Source organism: Pteropus medius, unplaced genomic scaffold (assembly GCF_902729225.1).
Source record: "Pteropus medius unplaced genomic scaffold, Ma_sr-lr_union100, whole genome shotgun sequence".
NCBI classification, from domain to species: Eukaryota; Metazoa; Chordata; class Mammalia; order Chiroptera; family Pteropodidae; genus Pteropus; species Pteropus medius.
The window spans coordinates 55,643-76,865 of record NW_024342468.1 but is presented as its reverse complement, the minus strand read 5'-3'; the positions used below and the strand labels follow the sequence as shown (position 1 = coordinate 76,865).

Here is a 21,223-nt window from a genome sequence, read left to right as displayed (position 1 = left end):
CCTGTACCCCATTATTCATTCACCTGTACTCATCTCCCAGGGCTGGGCCCTGTAAGACAGCCTTCCCTTAGCCCTCTGCCCGCTGTCCCCACAGCTCCCCTGGTGTGGACCCTCCAGCTGCCTTACCACGCATCCATTTTCCTCTCCCTGAGGGCGGAGAAGGGGCCCAGGAAGTTCAACACGTTGCCATGGTAAACACGCGCCCCACCCCTTGCAGATGCCCAGTGCCAGCTTGCTGACCTCATGCTCTAGCGAATGAGCTTTCAATGACGTGAACTGGGTGACGACTGTTGGCAAGGCCACCCTCGAATCGTGTCCCCTCCATCATAATCTCAGCTGCCAGTGGCCCTGCGTCACAGTGAGCCAGGGCCTGCTCCCCCTACCATCAGGGCAGGCCGGGGTCAGCTCGGCACACATGCTGGCGAGGGAGGTTCAGTCTTCTGACTGGGGGCTGTTAGGCAGCCACGCCCTGTGCTGGACTGTCAGCGTGGTGACTACCGACATGGAGAGCTTGGGACTCGAGTCTTGGCAATTGCATCACCTGACAGCTGCCAACGTCGTTAGGAATCTCGTTTCTTGAGCACTGCCACCTGTGGGTGAGCGTGCTGCACGCCCTCCTCCTTCGGCCTGCACGGGTGCACGCGAGAGTGTGCTGTGGGGTGAACTGTGTTGGAGCCCCAGCTCCCAGTACCCGAGAATGTGACCTTACTGGACATAGGGGCTTTACAGAGGTCATCGAGTTCACACGTGGCCATCAGGTGGCAGGTGGCCCTAATCCAACATGACCGGTGTCCTTCCAAAGAGGAAGATTTAGACACAAAACCAGAGAGGCGCAGCGGCGCGATGACGGGGAGACGAAGGGCGGAGGGATGCATCATCGAACAACGGACGCCGGAGCTGGGAGCCAGGGCGGAGGCCGGAACGGTTCCCGCCCTCGGGCCTTCAGAGGAAGCCCTGCCCTGCTGGCACCTTGACTTTGAACTTCTGGCCTCCAGAACCGCGAGACAACGCGTCTCTGTTTTAAGCCGCCCCACTCGCGGCGCTTTGTTACAACGGCCCTGGGAAGCTGAGGCAGGGTCTCGTCCCCATTTTGCGCATGAAGAAGCTGAGGCTCAGGGAGGGGAAGCGCTTCACCGGAGGCCACAGCAAGGCCACGCGGCTGGCATTCAAACCCAGCCGGACCGGAGGTTTCTGACCCTTTCCACTGGTCACACAGCAACTCACGCTCTGTGACCACGGCCGGGGCGACGTCCCCAAGGCTCAGGTTTGCCAAATGGGGTGACATGGCTCCAAAGGCATGTGGAACTGCACCGGAGACTCACTACTACCTACGACTTATCTTCCTCTCTTTCCGACGGGACAGGCCAGTCTGCCTGCTGGGTTCCTGCGGCGGCTCCCGGCCGTCGGTCCTTGGGCCGGCAGCCTCCGTCCTCCCTCTCCCCGCGCCCCGCCTCGCCCCGCCTCCCCAGCGCTGTGCGCCCTTCGCCTCACCTTTCCCGTGGCGCCGTGGGACACGTACTTGGCTCCCTCCCGCTTGGCGATCTCCACTTGCTTGCGGGCGATGCAGGGCCGGGCCAGCGAGGTGCCCAGGAGGTAGCGGTCCTCGTACAGAGCGCTGGCCTGGACGGCAGGCCAGATGAACTCCTCCAGAAACTCCTTGCTGATGTCCTCGATGAACACCTACGAGGACAGGAGCCCGTGGGAGGGAGGCTCAGCGAGGCGAGGGCCAATCAGAGGGCAGAACGCCAGGGGCCCCACACCGCCTGCATCTAAAGCAGCCGCTGCTAATGGACCCTGGCAAGCGGGGCTTCCACGCTTCCTCCCGCCCCTGCGGTAGACATCGCTAATCAATCCCAGCACTCATCGACCGTAGCTCTCCCTCCTGCACTCAGGGCAGACATTGCTAATCGATCCGGATACACCATCCAGCTAAAAACAGATGTGGGCCTTAAAACCCTCCCAGCGCAGCATTCTGGGCCTGAGAGGAAACTTGGCTGCCACCTAAGATCTAGAGCAGCAGATAGATGTGACCCATAAACTCCAGGGAGCAATTGGCACTATCTGAAGAGATTTTTAATTTTCGTAACTGGTAGGTTGGGGTGGAGGTTCTGGCATCTATTGGGTAGAGACCAGGGATGCTGCTAAGCACCCAACGATGCACAGGACAGCCGGCCACGTGCCACTCGTGCTGAGGTCAAGACACTCTCATCTAGAGGAATGGTTCTCAAAATGTAGATGCCAGGGGTCCCTGAGACCCTTTCCAGGAGACTCTGAGTAAGGACAGGTTTCACAATGGTATGTCCATCATACACAAAAGCAATGACGGGTGAAGGGCTGGTACCTTAGCACCCACAGGCTACATGCAATTCACGCCTTGTTTCACTGAAGGGCGGTCTTGCAGTAAAAATGATGACTTTTGTTAAACCTCGACCCTTGAGTAGGAAATGTGCTGCATTCCGGAGTGAGTTACAAGCGCCCTGCAGAGGGAACCCCTTCTGACTCGGGCGACGGGGACGTCCCCACAGGAGCCGCTGGCACTCTGCACTGCGAGCCTATGAGAGCAGGGATCGTGCTGGCCCGCTCGCCACATGGTTAGATGCTTGACCAAGGCACTGAACTCAGCTGGACTGTCCTGATTCGCTGAATGGATGAAAGCATGGGTGGATAGACACAGAGGTAAAAGAGGGATGGATAGGTGGATGGGCGGGTGGGTGGTGGTGGAGTGGATTGGAGTGAATGGATGGTCGTGGACACAGAGATAAAATAGGGAGGGTGGGTGGATGGACGGATGAGGAAGAGACGGATGAGGAAGAGACGGATAGGGTGGTGGCTGAGTGGAAGAGAGGCTGGGGAGGCGGGAAGATGATGGCACCTACACATCCGAAAGCAGAAGGAGATGATTTCATACTTTTGGAAGCAAGAGGACCAATTGGAAAGGATGCAGGGGACAAGGAACTTTAGGATCGAGAGGCCCACTGCTATCCCCACCGTGTCAAAACTCCGCTTCCAGCCCCAAATCCTGCCTCCCACTGGGTACCTTTTTGGCCCCGAGCTTCAGCGCCTTCTTCCTGGCTTCCCCGAAGTCTTCCGCTTGGCCAATGTTGGCCTGGGGAGCAGAAGCAGAGAGCCTCAGTCAGTCAGGGGGCAGGAAGAAGCGGGTGAGAAGAATGTCAGCATCCCCAAGGTGAGCCCAGGCCGAGGGCGTCCACACCCACAACAGCCTCCAAACAGAGGGGCTTCAGACTGCGCCCAGCTCACAGGGAGGGGAAAGGGCACAAACCAGGGTCTGCGGAAGCGAGAATACTTCCGGGAGCCAACCCCTGGAGCCTCCGGAAGCCATCACCGTGGGTAGAAGAACTGGCTGAGCCTGTCCCTGTGTTCTCGGCTGCAACATTTGCTGTCGCTGCCTTAAAGGTCGAGGGCTTCCCTTGAGCCATTTATCTCTTCCCGCAAACTCCTCCAAAGCCAGGACAAAGGTTGGCTTGTCAGGACCTGCCCAACCCCTGGCCAAGCACGAGCCCTTGGAAGCATCTGAGCAGGCAGGAGGCAGAGAGGCCGGTGCTCAGCTCCTGGCTGCCCTGTGCAGCAGCCCCGCCTCCGGTTCCGGGGGCTCGGGCTCCGGTCTAGACACCGGTGTGCTTTCTGCCAGCTGCACTCTGGCCTGCTGCCTGGACCTCAGCCCTGCATTCTGGTCACCAGACTCTGGAACCCTCCCAGAGCCCAGCTGCAGGGGCCCTTCTGAGGTCACTCAGCTTTCTAATCCACTCGGCGGTAGCCAGGGATCCAGACTGTCCCATCGAGCGGCTGACAGGATGATGGCACCCGGCTCCCGGCCCCCAGGCACAGCTGTGGCTCTCCCTCACTGGGCGACAGCGAGGCGCTTCCCCTCCCTGGGGCCTCACGACCCCGCCTGAATAAACCGGGGACCAGGCGCTCTTAGGTGCAGAGCACCATTCCCGCTTCCTCGGAACCGAACCCTCTTTCCTGGTACCTCTTTCCACAGGGTTGAAAGGGAGCAAACCATGTCCCCTTCTCACTGCAGGGGCGGGCCCATGGCCCAAGGCTAGCCAATCAGAGCCCTCCGAGACACAGCCAGTGAGAGTTTCCGTGGGCCCAGCTGTCTGAGCCCCTGGGGAAAGCTCAGCTTTAAGGATGGTCACCTTGCCTGTCCTGACGAGAGACCAAGGGTCAAGCTGAGTACAGATGGAGGCAGCTCTGGATAAGCACCTGGATCCAGCCCCGCCTGAAGCCATCAGACCCCTCGGCTTCTCAATTACATGAGCCAAGAACTGTCTTGTTTTTTGCTTGTGTTTGTTTTTTGCTTAAGCTAGTTTGAGTTGGATTTCTAAAATTTGCAACCAGGAGTCCCGAAGAGCACCGCCAAGTGCAGAGAAGATTCAGAGTGTGTGTCCGGGTTTGTCAGGAGCGGAGCTGGTTCGATTAGGGATGTCTGCCAGGCCTCTGGGTGGGAAAGTGGCATCATACATAACCTACTGCCTATGGCCAGTGGCCTATTTGCCATTCCAGAACTAGGTGATCGCCAAGGACTCTGCCTGCTCAGCCGCTGGAGGATTCTACAGTCTGCTGAATTACTGGGGGCTGACTGGGACTTCCGGAGAGAGGACGACTGTGTGCTTGCCCACGGTCCCCAGCAGGCCTGGGCCCATGGTCCCCCTCCAGCAGGCTGGCCCAGCAGCACTGCCAAGCTCATTCCGGTGTTCCCCCTCCAGTCACCCGCAGGAGAGCCAGCCTCCTCCATGCTCTGGGGGACACCTCAGACCTGGGGGACATCAGGGATGATCATTTTGCAGATGAAGGAAGTGAGGGAGCACAATGAGAAGCATTTTTCCACAGCTCAGGACAAGCTTGGGAGAGCGACCGTGACCAGACGGGCAGGTTGGATGGGCAGGAGATAGACAGACAGACATGCTGAACACCTGCTCACCAGGTAGGCAATGACATCATAGCCTTGTTCCTTCAGCCACACGAGAATGCAAGAAGTGTCCAGGCCGCCACTGTAGGCCAGAACCACGGTGCCTTTGCTGGACATCGTCTGGAGGGAGTTGGGGAAGAATTTAAGTGATGCACAGCCAGTCCACCCCCACCTGCCGGCCCCTGCAAACGGCTCCCTCCTGGCCCGGCCCCCCAACCCCCACCCCAGCCGTGGGGAGCCTGAATGTTCACCATCATCAGAGTCAGCTGAGGAGCTGCTCCTTCCTGCAGCCACTGCACACCCCACCCCCGCACTCCCACTCCACCCCAGGGACCCTGAGCCTGCAGACTGCACGCACACCCACGGGCCATGCTGGGCCCTGGGAACGCTGACAAAGGTTTGGGGACACCAGGGGATGGCTTGTCTTGGAGCCACAATCCCCAGCTAAAGAAGGCGTCTGAGGCTGAGCTGTTTGGCCGAGGCCAGGACGCAAAGGACACACAGCAGCCAGGAGATGGGGGACGGCCCTCGCCCCGAGCCACCCCCACACCCCCATCAGAACTGCTCTGCACTAAGCTTGAAGAGTGCCCGGCAGGGCCCTGGGGGCCTCAAGTGAATCACTCTGATCCCTACTCTGACCCCATGACAGAGGTGTTGTCCTGCCCATCCAGGCCAGAGCACACGTCTCTGTCTGGCTCTGGGACCTGGGCCCTTCCCAGCATGCAGTGCTGCCTCCCAGCTGCAGGTGGACTAGGATGGAGGCAGGGCCACCGTGCACCTCTGGCACATGGGTCCCTGGTGAGCCTTCATACATTGGGGTTTTAGGCTCTTTTCAAAGGCAAGTGCCTCTGAGAGGGGAAACAGAAAGCTGAACGCGATCATTTGGGAGGGGCTCAGAGGCCCAGCCCCAGGGTGCAGATGGAGAAACCGAGGCCCAGAGGAGGAAGAAGACGGGCAGTCGCATGGCACCTCTCTGTGACCTGTGGACCCTTCCTGCAGATGTAGGTGACAGATCTGTCCCTCTTCCCACTCTATCCCTCTCCTCAGTTACAATGAAGCATTTGATTGAGGTCATGGGGTCAGCAGGTGGCAGGGCCACCTGGACCTGGCCCCCACGTGTGCAGGGGGCATGCTTGAGTCTGGTGGGAGCGCTTACGCTGCAGCCTGGTCAAAGACACAACTGGGAAAGGCTGTGGACACCCCTCCACAGACCCCCCGGGGCCCAGGAGGGGGCCTATCATCGCCACCGCCATGGTGCAGGCGCGTGTCTAATGAACACTCTCCATGGGCCTGGAGGTCCAGAGAGGGGGAGCACTGGCCCAGCGGCCCAGCCTTGTGCAGCAGAGCTTAGACACAGGCCGCCTGCGTGACCACACGCACGCGCTCTGCAGTTCCTGACACCCCCCAGGCCTGGCCCCGAGGCCCGCACGCCCCCACTGCTCTTGGACTTGGAAGGAGCCACCTCATGGGACAGTGGGTTTGGGGGGTGGTTCTGGTCGCTGCCCACAACTCTCGCCTCCACTGGCCATTCAACCACCTGCCAGACCCTGTCCTTGCCGGCTGGGCTGCTGGTAACTCACCAGACCATGACCCCGGGGCCAGCAGACAGTGCCCATGGCAACCGCAGCCAGGCGACAGGCCATTAAGGATGAAGGGAAGGAGGTGGGAGGGAGGCGGGAAGGGCTCAAGGTGGGAAGTACCTGAGGTTGGAGGTGTGGATTCCCGGCCTCTGGACTTTGTCTTCACCGCTCTGTGAACCACTCTGCAAACCAAAAGCTACTCAGCTTCCCAGCAAAGCAGCCCCAGCCGGGGAGGTGGGGGGTGGGGTGCCAAAGGCCTTGGCCAGGCTTCCCAGCCACCGGAACCCCCTCTGAGCAGCCTGGCTGAGCGAGAGTGGTGTGGGGAGGTGTGGTTGGGGTGGGGCGTGCATCCTGCTGCATATTTTTTAAACAGCCCTTTTGAGGTGTAACTAACATACAATAAACGCCTATATTGAGGGTGTCGAACTTAGTGGGCTTCAGCGTGTGTCTACACCCATGAAACCATCGCCACAATCTGGAGAGCAAACATGTCCGTTAGAAGCTGCGTCTTCCATTTGTGTTATTCTCACTTTAGGGACAGGGAAATTGAGGCCCGGGTTAAGGGACTTGCTCAAAGCCTTGCTTGGCTGATAAGTGGCAGAGCCAGGATTGAAATCCAGATCAGCTGGACTCCTAGGTAAGAGGCTTCCCCTCTCTGGGAAGGCACGGGGGCGGCGGGGAGGTGCTGGGGCAAGGCGTAGTCTGGGAGGCTGCAGGTGGTTCAGACACCCTGGGGTGGCTGGGGTGGACTGGAGACAGGAAGAGATGATGCGGACTCAAGAGTCAGTCAGCTCTCAGAGTCACCCCTGCTCTGCCACCTCCCAAGGCACCAGGAGCAAAGAGGGTGGGGCCCGAGAGTGGCGGAGGGGCAGCTCGTGGAGACAGAGCTGTGCCTCTCCCGCTCTGCTTCGGTGATCCCACGGGGCCTTGGAAGTGGCCCATCATTAGACATGTCATGCTGTATTCCAACTCCCCTGTACTCCAAGCTCTGAGGAGACAGGGATTATTTGGCAGAGAGTGCCCGGCATGCGGCAGGCACTCAGGATACTATAAAAAGAGAGGGGCGAACTCCCCTCGAAGCCTGGAATTCCATGCATGCTCTCATCCAGAAACGAGTGAGCCCTCCTGCCTGCCAGGCTGTGTGCTTGCATGGGCACGGAGGACCTCAGCCTCTGGTCTGAGCTGTGTGGAGCAAGGCATGCATCTGGGAGTGTGTATTTGAGAGTGAACGTGTGTGCGCATGCCTGCATGTGTGTGTCTGCACATGCGTGTGTGTGCACAGCATGTTTCGGCCTCAGTGTGTATGCACAGAGATTAGCTAGGCGGGTGGCCTGGGAAAATGATGCAATCTGCCACGGGCATCGCTCCTGCCCTCCCAGCACCCGGTGAAGCTCCTCCCTCAGCCAGCACGGTCTCTGCTGCAGAAAAAAATGAAGCTGAGGCCTCGACTTAGGGGAGGTAGACGGAGATGGAAAAGGGAGACCAGCCATAGCCAGCGAGTGAGTACTCACTACAGGTAAAGCACAGCGGCTGGGTCCTCCAGACCTGGGTTCAAGTTACATCAGCAAAAGGGGGGTGAGAACAGCTTTTCTGCCACAGGACTTCAAGGATTCAGTGAGATGCTGGGGGAAGGAGCCCAGAGCTGGGCACCGAGCCTGTGACCACTGAACTGTCCTACCACTGCCGTGGCTGACCTCGGGCAAGCCCGTCACTCTCCAGGGCTCGATCTCACCATCCCAACCTGAATACCCTTCTAGCTTGACACTGGGCTGCCTGCCTGGGAGAGGGGGCTGGCAGATCCTGGCTGGACTCAGCCTCCCCTAGTCCCAGCCTTGCCCCGTCCCCACCCTCCGTGAAGAGCCTGGAGCAAGTTCAGGGCAACCTGTGCCAACCCAGACATCCTTCACCAGAAGACAGACTTCTGGGAGGAGAGAAGAAGGCGGTCACATGCCAAGATGCCCGCCAGCCTGGCCCAAGTCGGCAAGGCAGGGGGCATTCTCCGTGCCCCCAGGACGAGCCATGTCACCAGCTTCCAGTGGATGTGCCAGGCCAGCCTGCCACCCACTCAATGCTAAGGAAACTCATGCAAGTCTGAATTGTCAGAGCTGGAACGATGGCAAGAACAGATACTATGTTCAGTGCCACACGTGCATGATTTCAATGTGGAGACTATAATTACCACCTGAGGCTCAGAAAAGTTAGATGACTTGCCTTGGCCACGAGCTAGCAGGTGGCGGTGCCGGGATCGAAGCCCAGGCCAACTGTGGAGCACCTGCACTCTGCTCTCTGCACACGCTGGCCTCTGGGAGACCAAGACCATCTCCCCCTCACCTTACACGCCTTCCAGAAAACAAAATCCCCGGGGAGTCCTCACCAATCGGTATTCCATATGTCTGTACTTCAGGGCTACGGCCTGGCGGACCTGCTTCTGGAACTCCTCCCTGAACTGGTAACTCACCTGAGCCGGGTTCATTATAGTTTTGTTTTTTTGTTTTTTTTTTTAAAAATCCCAGCTTCACCTACGCTGCAAGAATTCTGCTGGACTTTGGGATTTCCTCATTGTAGGATTGCAGCTCGTATCACTTCCGCTGCCTTCATTCAGGTCCGATAGAGCTAGGCTGCAGTTCCACCCTTCGACCAGGAGGCGCCGCTGTCAGGATTCAGACTCAACATGTGCTTCCCAGACCGGTTCTCTCACCGGCATGTTCTTGATGAGACACAGACAGGGGAGGGGTTTTCTTCCCAAATGACAGGTGAGGGAGCTGAGGGCAGGAGGCTCGCCCTAGGCTCCACGCTGAGCTGGCTCTCAGCCCTGATTCTTGGAACTCTGGGCTCTCTTGGGATGACCAGCACCCCAGAGAGCTTCCTCCACCCAGGGTTGAGGGTCATTTGGAAGTCCGCCGTGGCTAGAAAGGTTGAGTCCCCAGCTTCAATGAAAACATCCCGAGGCAGGTGGTAGGGAGACTAAGCAGATCCTACCAGGTCCTGGGGACAGATACTCAAACCCTCTCCAAAGAACACTTAGTTACAGGAGGAAAGAGAACATTCATTCCTTTATTATGGGTGCCTTTATTATTATTCCTAATAATATCCAGCGCCTTTGGGTGCCTGCCCACAGGAGGGAGGGAGCCAAGGCCTGGAAGATCGACTTTGCCCAAAACGTTAGAATAGAAACCAGAGCCTTAGGCCCTGAATTCCAGCGGGTTATCTCGTTCTGCATGGGCGCCCACAGGCGCTGTGTACTCAGAGGAAGGCATCTGGCTGTCTTAGCGGCTGCCCAGGAGCCACGGGGGAAGGTAACATGGGCCATGGGAAAGTGCTTGCACAGCAGGTGAGTCTGGGCCTGGTCCCCTACTGCGCGTCAGGCTCCCGGACCCTGGGCCAAGGAAACCAGTTACCATCAGGGCCGACCCACCACACAAGCCCAGAGTTGATGGGGGCACGAGTGAGCACTCGAGACTGCTCAGTGCTGAGTGGGGGCCTCCCTCCTCCCCCCTACACTGTGCCCGGCCTGGGGTCTGGGCACGCTGTGGGCAGGTTTCAGCACTCACTAGCACTGGGCAGAGCCAGAATTACTTCTGGGCACAGCATACAGGTGGCTCCACCTGGGACAGGCCCCCTAGCTCCAGCTAAGGGGGGGAGTTTAGAATGGAGACTCGCTCTAGTTCCTGTCTACTGCCAAAGCCCCCAACCCCTCTGTGGCAGTTCCTGCCTCTACCGGCTCCCTCTCCCACCTGAGCCTAAGCTAAGAGGACCCGGGCCAGTTCCTGCCCCCAGCTTGGCTCCGGAGGCGAGACCCTCCCCAGACACGGCGAGTGAAGGCACCGGGCACTGCTCGCAGCAGTCTACGGGGACTTCCACTGAGCCCCAAGCCTGTGGCAGCTGTGACGGGTGAAGAAACTGAGGCTTGGGAAGCTGGGAGGCTGACCCAAGGCTTCGCCCCGGGTGCCGGCCTTCGGGGCTGGAGTGGGCTGGCCTCCAGAACATGCCCTCTCTTGTCATCAGGCGCCGGCTGGGAAGGAGGGAGGGATCAAAGCCCAGGCACTATTTGATCCATTCCTGGGGAAGGACGGGTTTGATCCTGCCCAGATGCGCAGCCAGACCGCGAGGCTCCGGAGCCGGCGCCCCACTTCGCAGAGAGGAACACTGAGGTGGCGGGTGGCGGCGCCTGCTCAGGAAGGGCCCTGGCAGGATGGGAGAGGCGTTTCTTTCGTTTCCCTCCTTGCAGGGCGCAGCCGCTCAAGGGGCCAAAGGCAACAACAGCCACCCGGACAAACGGACGGCGGACATTTCCTGCGGAGCGGCCCCTCCCACAGCCCCGAGGCCAGGGCCACGGATAACCGGGCACTCGGCACCGCGGCTGGCGAGGTGACGAGCCCCACCTGGGCAGGAACGCAAACCCCTTTCAGGAGGCAGCAGGCGACAGACGCCGCCTGCAGGGGTGGGAACCCAGTCACGCCGCAGGCTCCGGGCGCACCTCCCGCGTCAAGGCGCCCATCCGCCCGGGGTAAACTGAGGCTCGGGCTGTGCAAGGGGCCGATGCGCCCAAGCCCCAGGGGCGAGGGTAGAGGTGGGGTGGAACTCTGGTTTCACCCAGAGAAAAGAGGGGGAGACCGAGACGCGGGCGGGGCGCGCAGAGAATCTGGAACACGCAAATCTGACTCCCGAGGTCTCCATCTGGGGGCTTCGCTCCACAGAGGAAGCTGGATCCGCGAAGGGAAACCCAAAAAGGAACTCGCCCCGCGAAGGGGCGCGTAACCCAACCAGCCCCGCAGACCCGGGCCTCGCGCCCCGGGACCCAGGAATCCGGCTCCTGGGTGTTCGAGCAACAGGAGCCGGGGCGTCGGCCCCGCTGCCCTCCGTCCAGGTCCGAGCCCCGGGTCCCCTCGACCTCCTCGGCTCGCCTTCTGTGGGACAGAGTACAGGGTGACCTAGGCTAGGGAGTGGGAAGGGGACTCCTTACCGGGGCCCAGGCGGCGGTGGCAGGTGGCGGAGCAGGGTCGGGTGCAGCGCGCAACCCGGATTATAAGCACAGGGCCGGGGGCAGGGCCGGGGACTGGTGACACGTGGGGGTGCGCGCGCGACAGGCCCCGCCCCCGGGCCCGGCTTCCTCAAGGATCCGCTCTGCGCTCGCGGCCACCGGCGATGGGCAGGGCCGACCTCTCGACCCCTCCTTTCCCCTCCCCTTTCCCTCTCCACTCCCCCACCCACCCCGCGCTCACCCCCACTCCTCCCCTCGCCGGCGCTCCCTCCCGAGGGCGTTAGCGGCGCGAGTCTTCCCGCCCTGGCCTGGGGACAGGCAGCTTCTCAGGGTGACCGCAGCCCAGCCAGAGACTTCCCGCCCGGCGGTGGAGAGCATGCAAGCGCTGGCAAGCGGGAGTGGGGATGAGTCCCTGAGGCCGGTGAGTGTCGTGCCCACTTTTGTCCCAAGCCGGCTTTTCTGCGGTCCTCAAAGCCCCTCCCTTACTCCACACCTGCACTCCCCCGTCCCAGAGCTGGAGCCCATTGTACGGGTGCCAAGCCCGAGGCGGAGGAGGCATCAGAAGGCCGGGGTTTCCTCCCAGGCCTGCCTGGTTCCTGGCTCTCTGCCCAAACTCCCGGGACGCCCAGTGAATAACGACCTGCAGACAGACTGCCTGTTTACCCATTGGGCAACTCGGACAGTCGAGGTTCACAGAGGTGAAGCTTCTTATTGCAAAAGAAACAGGGAGTCGTGACTCCCCCGGTCTGGCATTTCAGAAGGTTCTGTGCCTCAGGAGTTTCCCAGCCTGGTTGGTTTACAAGCCCCCGAAGCACCCAACTGCATCCACAGCCCAATAAAGCCGCAGGTTCTGCCCCTTCCATGGCAATGCTGTAGCTAGGACTGCCCGCTCCCTCCATCTTCCCAAGTCCTCCCAGCCCTGAGCCCCTGGGAGGTGGGAGCCCAGAGCAGGCACTGATGGGTTTGCCATTCAGCCATCTTGGAAAACAAGTCGGGGGATACGTGATATTAAGGAGGCAGCCCTGTTCCAGGCCCCTTCCTGCAACCAGGAAGCAGCCAGAGCTGGGGACCCTTGGCAGAGAGGGGCCAAGGCTGCCAGCTGTGGGAACCTTTACTCCCTGCTGCAGAAATGGCTCCAGCAATGCGGACTGTTCCTTCCTGATGCACAGGCGCAGGTGACCTGAGAGGGGACCTGCCTACTGGGCACCAGTGGGGCGGATGTTTGCCCAGAGGCAGAGATCAAGGTGAGAGCTCCTGGATGAGCCACTGTCCTCCTCACCCCTCCATCTGCCAGGTGGACATCCGCACCCTGCCCCAGCCCTCACCCTGCAGAACAGTCCTGGGTCCCGGGCTGGGCCATGACCAGAGGGTGTCCCCGACCTGGAGCTCAGCCACCATAGCTTGGCCTTTCACCCATACCCAGGTCAGGGCTCCTCGATGAGCTGCTACACCTCCCAGGTACATGACCTTGGATGGCACCTCGAAAAGCACAGCAGCACCAAGGCCTGAGCAGGTAGGGAAACTGAGCCCTGGAGTTTGAGGAAGTCACGTTCTCTAAATACGCCCAGAGCCTGCCCCCTTCCCTCCACCTGGTCTGCTGTCTTTTCTTAGACCGTGGTAATGGCCTTGACAGCGTCCCTGCTTCTCTCATTTCCCCCTGCAACCCTTTCTTCACCCGACAGCCACAGAGTTCTTAAAAATGTGACTCAGAACAAGTCACTCCTTAAAACCCTGTGATGGATCATTTTTTCTCCATATTGGTTCCCAGTTGTTCTAGTAACATTAGGTGAAAACTTCTTTTTTCCCCATTGAATCACATTGGCACCTTTGTGGAAAATTAATTGACCGTACTTCTGTTCCATTGCTGTGTTTATTTATTCTTATGCCAATACCACCCTGTCTTGATTACTACAGCTTTATAGGAAGTCTTGAAGTCAGATGATGTATGTCTTCCAACTTTTTTCTGTTTCAAAACTGTTTGGGCTATTCTAGATCCTTCGCATTTCCAAATAAATAGTAGAAACAGCTTGTTGTCCGTTTATATAAAAAGCCTGCTGGGCTTTGATCGAGGATTGCAATAAATCTATATATATTTCGGTTTGGGGAGAATGAATATCTTAACAATATTGAGTTTTTCAATCCGTGACATTGGTATATCTCTCCATTTATTTATATCTTTAAAAATTTTCCAGCATTTAAAAAAACACTTAAAACTGTTTACTCAAAAATAGTTATTTATATGAGCAATGGGAAAGAAACCCAGTTGTGTTAAGTGGTAGGAGGCTGTATCTTGAGTGATCTTTGTTTTTGTTTTAAATCAGAGGTGTGTCTCTAAGATAGTGTTGAAATATACGCCCTTGAGTGTCACAGTCCTGCTCCTTGATTTGATGTGACATCCGAGGTAAGAATCTTTTAAGGATCTAGGTTCCGAGCGAATGCAGAGCAGGAGAGCCAGAGTTCCATTAGCTGCCTGCAGGCGGTGGGGGCTTCTGAAGGGACTAGATGGGAGCAGACATGCTCCAGCTGGGGAAGAATGTGTGGCTGTTATGGGAACGGCCTGGAGTCTGTGGCATCAGTGTGAACGGGGTCACTTCTCGTGCTAGAAGAGATAGGGCTTCTTAGGGTCACAGGTATGGCTGCTCCAAAGCCCAGCTTTGAGATGGATATTGCATTGGACGCCTTGATGCATTGCCAGGTGGAGGCCTATTTTCGGGCAAAAGCCTGAGTCTTCTAATTAGAGAAGAGGAAGGAGGAAGAGCTGGTAGGTTGGGGCATCTTTGATGAGTGGTATAAAAGTCCTCAGTTTTAATGGGAGTGCCAAAAGCTCCATCGTGGCTTAGATGTCTGACCAATGTTTTATAGTGTTCAGTATATAGGTCTCGCCTGTCTTTCATTTCGGTACTACTGTAAATAGTATGGAAATTTTGATACTATTGCGAATGATATTTGAAAGTTCGTTTTCCGGTTGTTTGTTGATAGCATATAGATACACAATTGATTTTTGTATATTGGTCTTCTGTTCTGCAACCTTGCGATCTTCGCTGATTAATTCTAGTAGATTTTTGTAAATACTTTAGGATGTTCTAGGATATTTCTAGAGAATAATGTTGTCTGTGAGTAGAAACGGTTTTACTTTTCCCTTTATTATCTCCGTGCTTTTTTTTCTTGCCTAATTGCAAAGGCAAGGGCCCCCAGCGTTGGTGAGAGTGAATATCCTTGCCCTATTCAGGATCTTAGGGAAAGGCATTCATTTGGTCTTTCGTCATGAAGTATGGTGTCAGCTGTAAGTTCCTCATAGGTGCTTCTCATCAGGGGAAGAAGTTCATTTTTATTCTTAGTTTGTTGAGACTTTTTATTATGAGCAGGGGCTGGATTTTATCAAATGCTTTTTCTGCAGCTATAGAGATGATCATATGATTTTCTCCTTTATTTGATAAATGCGGTGAATTACATTGATTTTCAGGTGTTGCACCAACCTCGAACTTCTCAAATCATTATATCTCAGTAAAGTTGATTTTTTAATTTTTAATTAAAAAAAATAAGAGGGGAGAACTTTGAGTTAAAAGACACACGAAAGAGATAATCATTCACAATGCGTAGGCCTTATTTGAATCCTGATTTTTTAACCATAAATACTATCTTCACGAACAATTGGAAGTTTGGACACCGATAGGGTATTTGGTGATAGCAAGGAATTACTGTTGATTTTTTAAGGTGTAATAATGGTATCGTAGATACGTTTTTAAAAGATTTTTTAGGTTTAGAGATATATTCTGAAATATTACTGAATTAAAATGATTTTTAAAAAGACTTTGTTGGTCCCCATCACGCTTAAGGTCAATCCTAGAGCTCTGTACCTCCTCCCCTGCCCCCGCTCACTACGCCCCAGCTGCACTGGCCAGCCGTGGTTTCCTCAATGGGCCGATCTTTCTTGCCTTATGGTCCTTGGGGATGCCCCTCTGACCGCTTCCCCTCCTCCAGCAGATGGGCCCCTTGCTACGTCCTCTCTCTCATGCCGGCACGAGATGATGCACGCCTGAAGTTTCCAGCGACAAAGTGGAAGAACACGGTGGCTCCTGTCCCTTCTCCCTCTCCCCACTGCTGTCGTCTTAGCTTAGACCACCATCCCCTCTCCCCTGTGCCTCTGCAGGGGACACCTCACCTGTCCTCCTACCTGGGCTCACCACCGTCTCCAATCCACCCTCCACACTGCAGCCGGGGTGGCTTTCTTGAAGGGTCAGGTCTGACTTTTGTGGCCATTTGTCTGAACTGCTGCCCGGCACACTTGATGGACGTGATCTCATTAAATCCCCCAGCAACCTACAGACATAGGTACCACCTGTGAACGTAACCATGGAGCAGACCCCTCCTGTCTTGTGTCTCTCCTCGGCCACTCGAGAGTTGTACACCTGCAGGTCGTGGAGGGGCTGGGCGTGTAGAGACCCCAAGCACCTCGACCTGTAGCCATCTCACGGTTGGCATCAGAAGCTACTTTGCCAGTGCCTGAGCCTGGGCACTGGCCTCAGGAAGTGAGTGTCTTCTAGGCTGGACCCCAGGTTGCCAGTCCCCACCCAGTGGGAACACAGAGTCCAGTTGTTGAGTTCTTGGAAAAGCTGCATCATAGAATTTAATAAGTGACCTGCAGGCTTGTTTTCCACCTCTGATGGTTCGGAACAGCCTCAGAGGTCAGGTGGCACCAGCAGGCTGGGCGGCAGGACAGGATCCTGGCCAATGACGACTGGCAGCTGGAAAAGCAGAAATGGAAACACCCCTTGGAGCCGGCTTCTCTGCTGGATGACTATCCCTGTGGGTGTGGGCAGGGCTGGGTGGCGTGGGGCAGCCCCAGACTGGGAATCACAGCCTGGACTCAGGGTGCAGTGCGCCACGGGCTGGCTGTGGGACTTTCAGCAGTCACCCCTTTCACCAGCCTCTGGGTTACAGCCCCGAATGGGAAATTTAGGGGAAGGTGGGGGAGGAGGGAGGCCCCACTGAATGGACACTCCCTCGGTGGTGCCTCAAGTCTTGAATTTCCATGGTCCTTCCTCTTCATCCTGCTCCCGGCCCTCCTGGGCTGCGAAAAGTCTCTGGCTCCATAAAAAATTAACAGCAAAGGGCAGGGTTCATAGGTCACAGCATGAGCCCTATGGGCAGTAGGGTTGCACAAAGGGAGGCATTCAGCCCAAAGGCCCCACAGCGGAGCCCTGTACAAACGAGGTGTGGGAGAGCTTGGGAAGCCCCTCTCCCAGTCCGCTCCTACCTGTCTCTCCTCCACTCAGCCTGAAATTCCACCAGTAGTGACTTCTACCATTTAAACCACCTGTGTTTTCGTAAAGCTTACATGCTAATGGTTTCTGCATTTGTAAATGGGGGAAAAAATCAAAAGATGATTCCATGATCCGTGAACATGATATGAACTTCCAAGGTAAGTGTCCATAAATAAAGTTTTATTGGAACACGGCCTCGCTCTTCCGTTCACGTGTTGACTGTGGCTGCTCCGGGGCTGCAGTGGCGGGGCCACAGAGACTCGATGTTCTGCGAAGCCCGGAATAGTCACCATGCGGCCCTTTAGAGAAAACGGCCGCAGACCCCTGGTTTAAACAAAACCAGCTTTGCTAGTGGAACCGCCGGGGCAGATTCAGTTGGGGCTGTTAGTCTGGTCAGGAGACTCGTTCTAACCGTTGACCGATCGGTCAACTATCAGGCAAGAGACTGGGTCATGTCCTCTCTCTCTCTGAGCCTCTTTATCTCCACCTGTAAAATGGGCACAGAGACTTCTTCTCTGTTTACTGCAGCAGCACGGCTAGCACGGTCTGATGGCCATGGGCCCCTCGGGGGAAATAACTCAGACAGCTTTCCTTGCTTTAGGGAGATGAGAGAAGGGGGAGGTGACAGTGTCACACTGAGCAAGGGCAGCAGAGAGAAAAGATCCCTCCTCTCCAAAACCATGTGCAAAAAAAAGACAGCCTTTTCCTGCCAGAGGCTATGTCCGGGGCAGCTGGTGACAGGGTGGTCAGGGGCTGAGGCCGGAGCTGCAGCCAGCCCAGGAGGAGGGCAGGGACAGGCAGAGTGGCAGAAGCAGCATTGGGCTCCGCTGAGTCCCCTGAGACTCACACCCTGTCCCCGACACTGGAGACACGCCAGTACATACGTAGATCTTCTAATCTTGTCCTTCCCCAGCTCACTGTCAAAGCCAAAGTCCCTGCAGTGGCCCCAAGGCCACAAGATCTGCCCCAACCCCCTCACCCTTCCAATGGCACCTCCCTCCTCTCCCTCTCCTGCCCAAAGCTCCAGCCTCCCCCACCCACCACCCTGTCCCCAGCCTCCTCCCCTTGTCCGACCTCACACCAGCATCTCTCCCAGGGCCCTGGGACTTGCTGTTCCTCTGCCAGGATGTCCCCCAGACCTCTGCAAGCTTTGTTCAGTCCCTGAAGCATGCCTCTCCTGAGGCCCCACCCCGACGGCCTGCTAAAGCGCTCCCTGGCCCCCCTCCCCTCCTTCCCAACTTGGTTTCCCCTCACGCCCCTCACTCACTGACAAGCACACATTTTAGTCTTCCTTTCCCTTGTTTATAAACCTTTTGCCATTAGGACGTGTGGTCACGAATGCAGGATTTTACGTTCACTGCCTGGCACATAGGGAGGACCTAATGAATCTTTGGGGGATGAGTAAATGACTGAATTTAATTAATTCATTACAAATAATTGAGAATTCTACGGCCATGCCACCCTTAACAAGCCGGATCCCGTCTGATCTCGGAAGCTAAGCAGGGTCGGGCCTGGTTAGTACTTGGATGGGAGACCACCTAGGAAGACCAGGTGCTGTAGGTGTAAAAAATTAAAAAAATAAGAGATTGTAAGCTGACAAGGTCTTTGCAATCTGTAAGGTCAACCAAATAAATAAATAAAAATAAATAAAAATAATTAAGAATTATTCTTAATTAAGAAATTACTTTTTGCTACTACGTATTCCTATCAGTGTAATGCATTTCATTTTCATTTAATTCGCCCCACAGCCCTATGGGGTTGGCTATCGTCATATTCACATTTTTGGATGAAGTAACAGCCCAGAGAGGGACCTGGGCCACCCTCTGTACCAGCGGGCTGCTGGTCTCCCGTCCCAGAGCTGCGGGACCAGAGGCAGTGGCTTTCTCTCTCCCAGCCACAGCCCCACCTGACCAAAGCAATGAGTTGGATGAAGAAATCGAGCTGGTTAAAAACAAACATTTTTATGGTATACATGCACGCGCTGGGTCCCCGATGGCAGTGCAGGTGTGGGTGGGTGGCAGCTCCTGCTCTTCCCACAGGGTCTGCACCTCCCCTCCGGTGTCCTGGGACACTGTGTCCTAGTCCAGGCGCCCCAGGGGCTTGGGGCAAGCCTGGAGGAGCTGGTCAGACGTGCAGGCTTCATCTCAGCCCAGCCTGAGAGCTTTGACACCCATGGGTAGCCTTTGTCACCTGCGGGGTGGGAGCGAGGCGGGGGAGTAGGGGGAGCTCCAGCCCTCTGTCCTGGGTCAAGGCTGCGCGCAGGGTCGTGTTTGCTGAAAGTCCCGATGACGCACAGAGGACGGAAAAGATGACGTCTCTTGCCACAGCAGGTGGCGTGCTCAAGCGCAAGGGCCACACTGTCCCACCAGTAGCCTGGCCTGCGCCCTCACCACCCCGAGCTCGCTGGCCCAAAAGCTGCTGCCAACGACCCCGCCCCTCAGTAGGGGTAGGGGGACACAGCGATGAGCAGGACAAAGAGGCTTTGGTGGCGGGGCGCCACGGCGCGCACGGTGAGCCGGTAGAGGCCAGCGCGGGTGAGCGCGCGGCGGGTGTAGACGGCGCCGAGTCCCGTGTGCAGAGGACGCAGTGCGAATGGGCTGAGCGGATCGGGCTCCAGCACGCTGAGCTCCGTGCGGTTGGCAGGGACGCCGGCCTCGGAGAAGGCGGCCAGGCGGGCCACGACGTGGTGGGCGCGCACGCCCAGCGGCAGCGGCAGCAGCTTGTACTGCAGCGTGGAGGGGCCGCCCGCGCGGCAGTCCAGCGAGCAGCGCCGGAAGCACGTCCTGCGGGAGGGACAGAGGCACCGACTTGGCTGCCGTCCCGCGCTGTGCGCCGGCAGAAACCAGACCTCACCCCCAGCCTCCACTGTTTACCCCTGCGTCGCCCTTCCGCGGCGCCCCAAATGCCTTCTCTACAAGCGCCACTGTCATCAAACTGAGGCCCAAAGGAGCCAGAGACGAGCCCTTTGCATTCGGAGCAGGTCCGCCCAGCGCCTTTCCCAGCCCCCGCCCAGAGCCCCAGAGCGAGTTGCCTGCTCTGGACTTGCAGAGGGCTGTGGGCGGACAAGGAGGCTCAGAGACCCTGCTCAGCCCTGCAGAGGCACCCCACTCCCACCACAAAGCAGCGCCCAGGGCAAGTCACGGCCCAGGACATTTTCTTGACGCTGCAGGTGCAGCTCCTGCCAGCCAAGGTCCCCAGGTCCCTGCGTCTTTGAGTGTCTGCAGCCACAGTGAATGGTGCGGTGGAAGTGTGTTGTGTGTTCTGCATCTGTGTGTGTCTGAGTCCCGGGGTTCTGTGTGTGTTTCTGGGTGTCACTGGTGTGTCTGTTCCTGTGTCCAGGATTTTGCGTGCGTTCATGTGTCCCCATATGTGTACATCTTCCAGCATCCCCCGCCCGGCCCCATCCTCTCCCAGCTCTGGCCTCCCCCGGCCCCCAGTGCTCTGTGGTCGTGGTGAGGCATCACTGTTCAGGAGATGGTACTGTCCAGGCAAGCTCGTGCCCCGGGTGGCTGCAGGCAGGTGCTCTTCCTGAGGGCACGCTTCTCTGTGGGCACAGCGGCCCTGCCCTGGAGTTCAGGCAGGGTGGACCCCATGTGTCTGCCTGACACATGGCCTGGAAAAGGGGCCCGGCCACACGGGAGCCACAGTGCCAGCTGCCCAGCTCCCTGAAGATAACACGCCTCCCCATTTCCAGTTCACCCCTACCCCTGCCCCGGCACGCTCAGCCTCACCCTGGGCTGGAGCCCTGCCGGTAGGTGGCAGGACATGGCGTGTCCACACACTGGTAGCTGCCACGGGTATTGAAGCACATCTGGCCAGGCCCACACTCGATGCCATCCTCCTCACACTCGTTGATATCTGCGAGGGGGAGGTTGCGGAAGAGGAGAGGGTGAAAAGATCGAGCAAAGGCGAAAGGCTGGAGGCAGGAACCAGAGAAGGCATGGCGGGGGCGGGGGCGGGGGTGGCGAGTAAGTGGGAGGGAAACGCCTTTGGAGGATGGAGGTGGGCAGCCCCTCTGCCCTTGTCCCCAGCCAGTCTGGCCCATGACGGCCCCGCCAGCAGGCCCCTAGCACCCAGGGCATGGTGGTGGGCACCCAGGGGACCTCTGAGCCTAGAGCTGGGTTGGAGAGCCTGGGAGAGATGAGGGCTGTCCTGCGACCCAAAGTGCCCGTGGGCCGTGGGCAGAGCCCCCCAGTCCTTGTCTGCGGGGATGCTCCACCCTTCTCAGAGGACATTCACCGACGCCATGACAGAGGGTGAGGGATGGAGACAGACAGGCAGGCGCAGTTCCCACTGCCCAGCAGGGGAAGCGCGTGGCTGGCCCGGCCCGGGGCATGTTAGGGAGGGTGCACTAACTCACTGCTGCTACCAGCCCCGGCTGCCCCGCTGTGCGCTGTGAGGGCCGAGGGCGGCTCTGCCCACGCTCCACATCCCTCTCCAGCAGTTTAGGGTAGGACTGCGTCAG

General features: G+C 57.7%; 2 protein-coding genes and 1 non-coding gene across 5 annotated transcripts in view; 1 reads left to right on the top strand and 2 right to left on the bottom strand.

Annotated features, from left to right (window-relative positions):
• ASS1 (argininosuccinate synthase 1) overlaps positions 1-11,567 on the bottom strand; it is a 47,491-nt gene extending 35,924 nt beyond the window's left edge. The window contains exons 1-5 of one of the 3 annotated variants that reach the window (XM_039862866.1): positions 11,477-11,567; positions 6,634-6,695; positions 4,946-5,053; positions 3,038-3,106; positions 1,492-1,680 (exon numbers count right to left, since the gene is read on the bottom strand). In XM_039862866.1, the coding sequence (XP_039718800.1) occupies positions 1,492-1,680; positions 3,038-3,106; positions 4,946-5,050 (363 nt within the window). In that variant the 5' untranslated portion in view covers positions 5,051-5,053; positions 6,634-6,695; positions 11,477-11,567. Of the gene's footprint in view, positions 1-1,491; positions 1,681-3,037; positions 3,107-4,945; positions 5,054-6,633; positions 6,698-11,476 lie in introns of those variants that run through there. The other 2 variants (XM_039862868.1, XM_039862867.1) reach the window with 2 other exon arrangements.
• Positions 11,568-18,202: 6,635 nt separating this feature from the next.
• Positions 18,203-18,321, top strand: LOC120602771 (5S ribosomal RNA). Its single transcript, XR_005652838.1, has one exon. It is a non-coding gene; the product is annotated as a 5S ribosomal RNA (ribosomal RNA).
• Positions 18,322-18,963: 642 nt separating this feature from the next.
• HMCN2 (hemicentin 2) overlaps positions 18,964-21,223 on the bottom strand; it is a gene marked incomplete at its 5' end in the record, with an annotated part of 56,674 nt that continues 54,414 nt past the window's right edge. Inside the window, 2 exon segments of the mRNA XM_039862865.1 lie at positions 18,964-19,541; positions 20,490-20,616. Of these exon segments, the coding sequence (XP_039718799.1) occupies positions 19,196-19,541; positions 20,490-20,616 (473 nt within the window).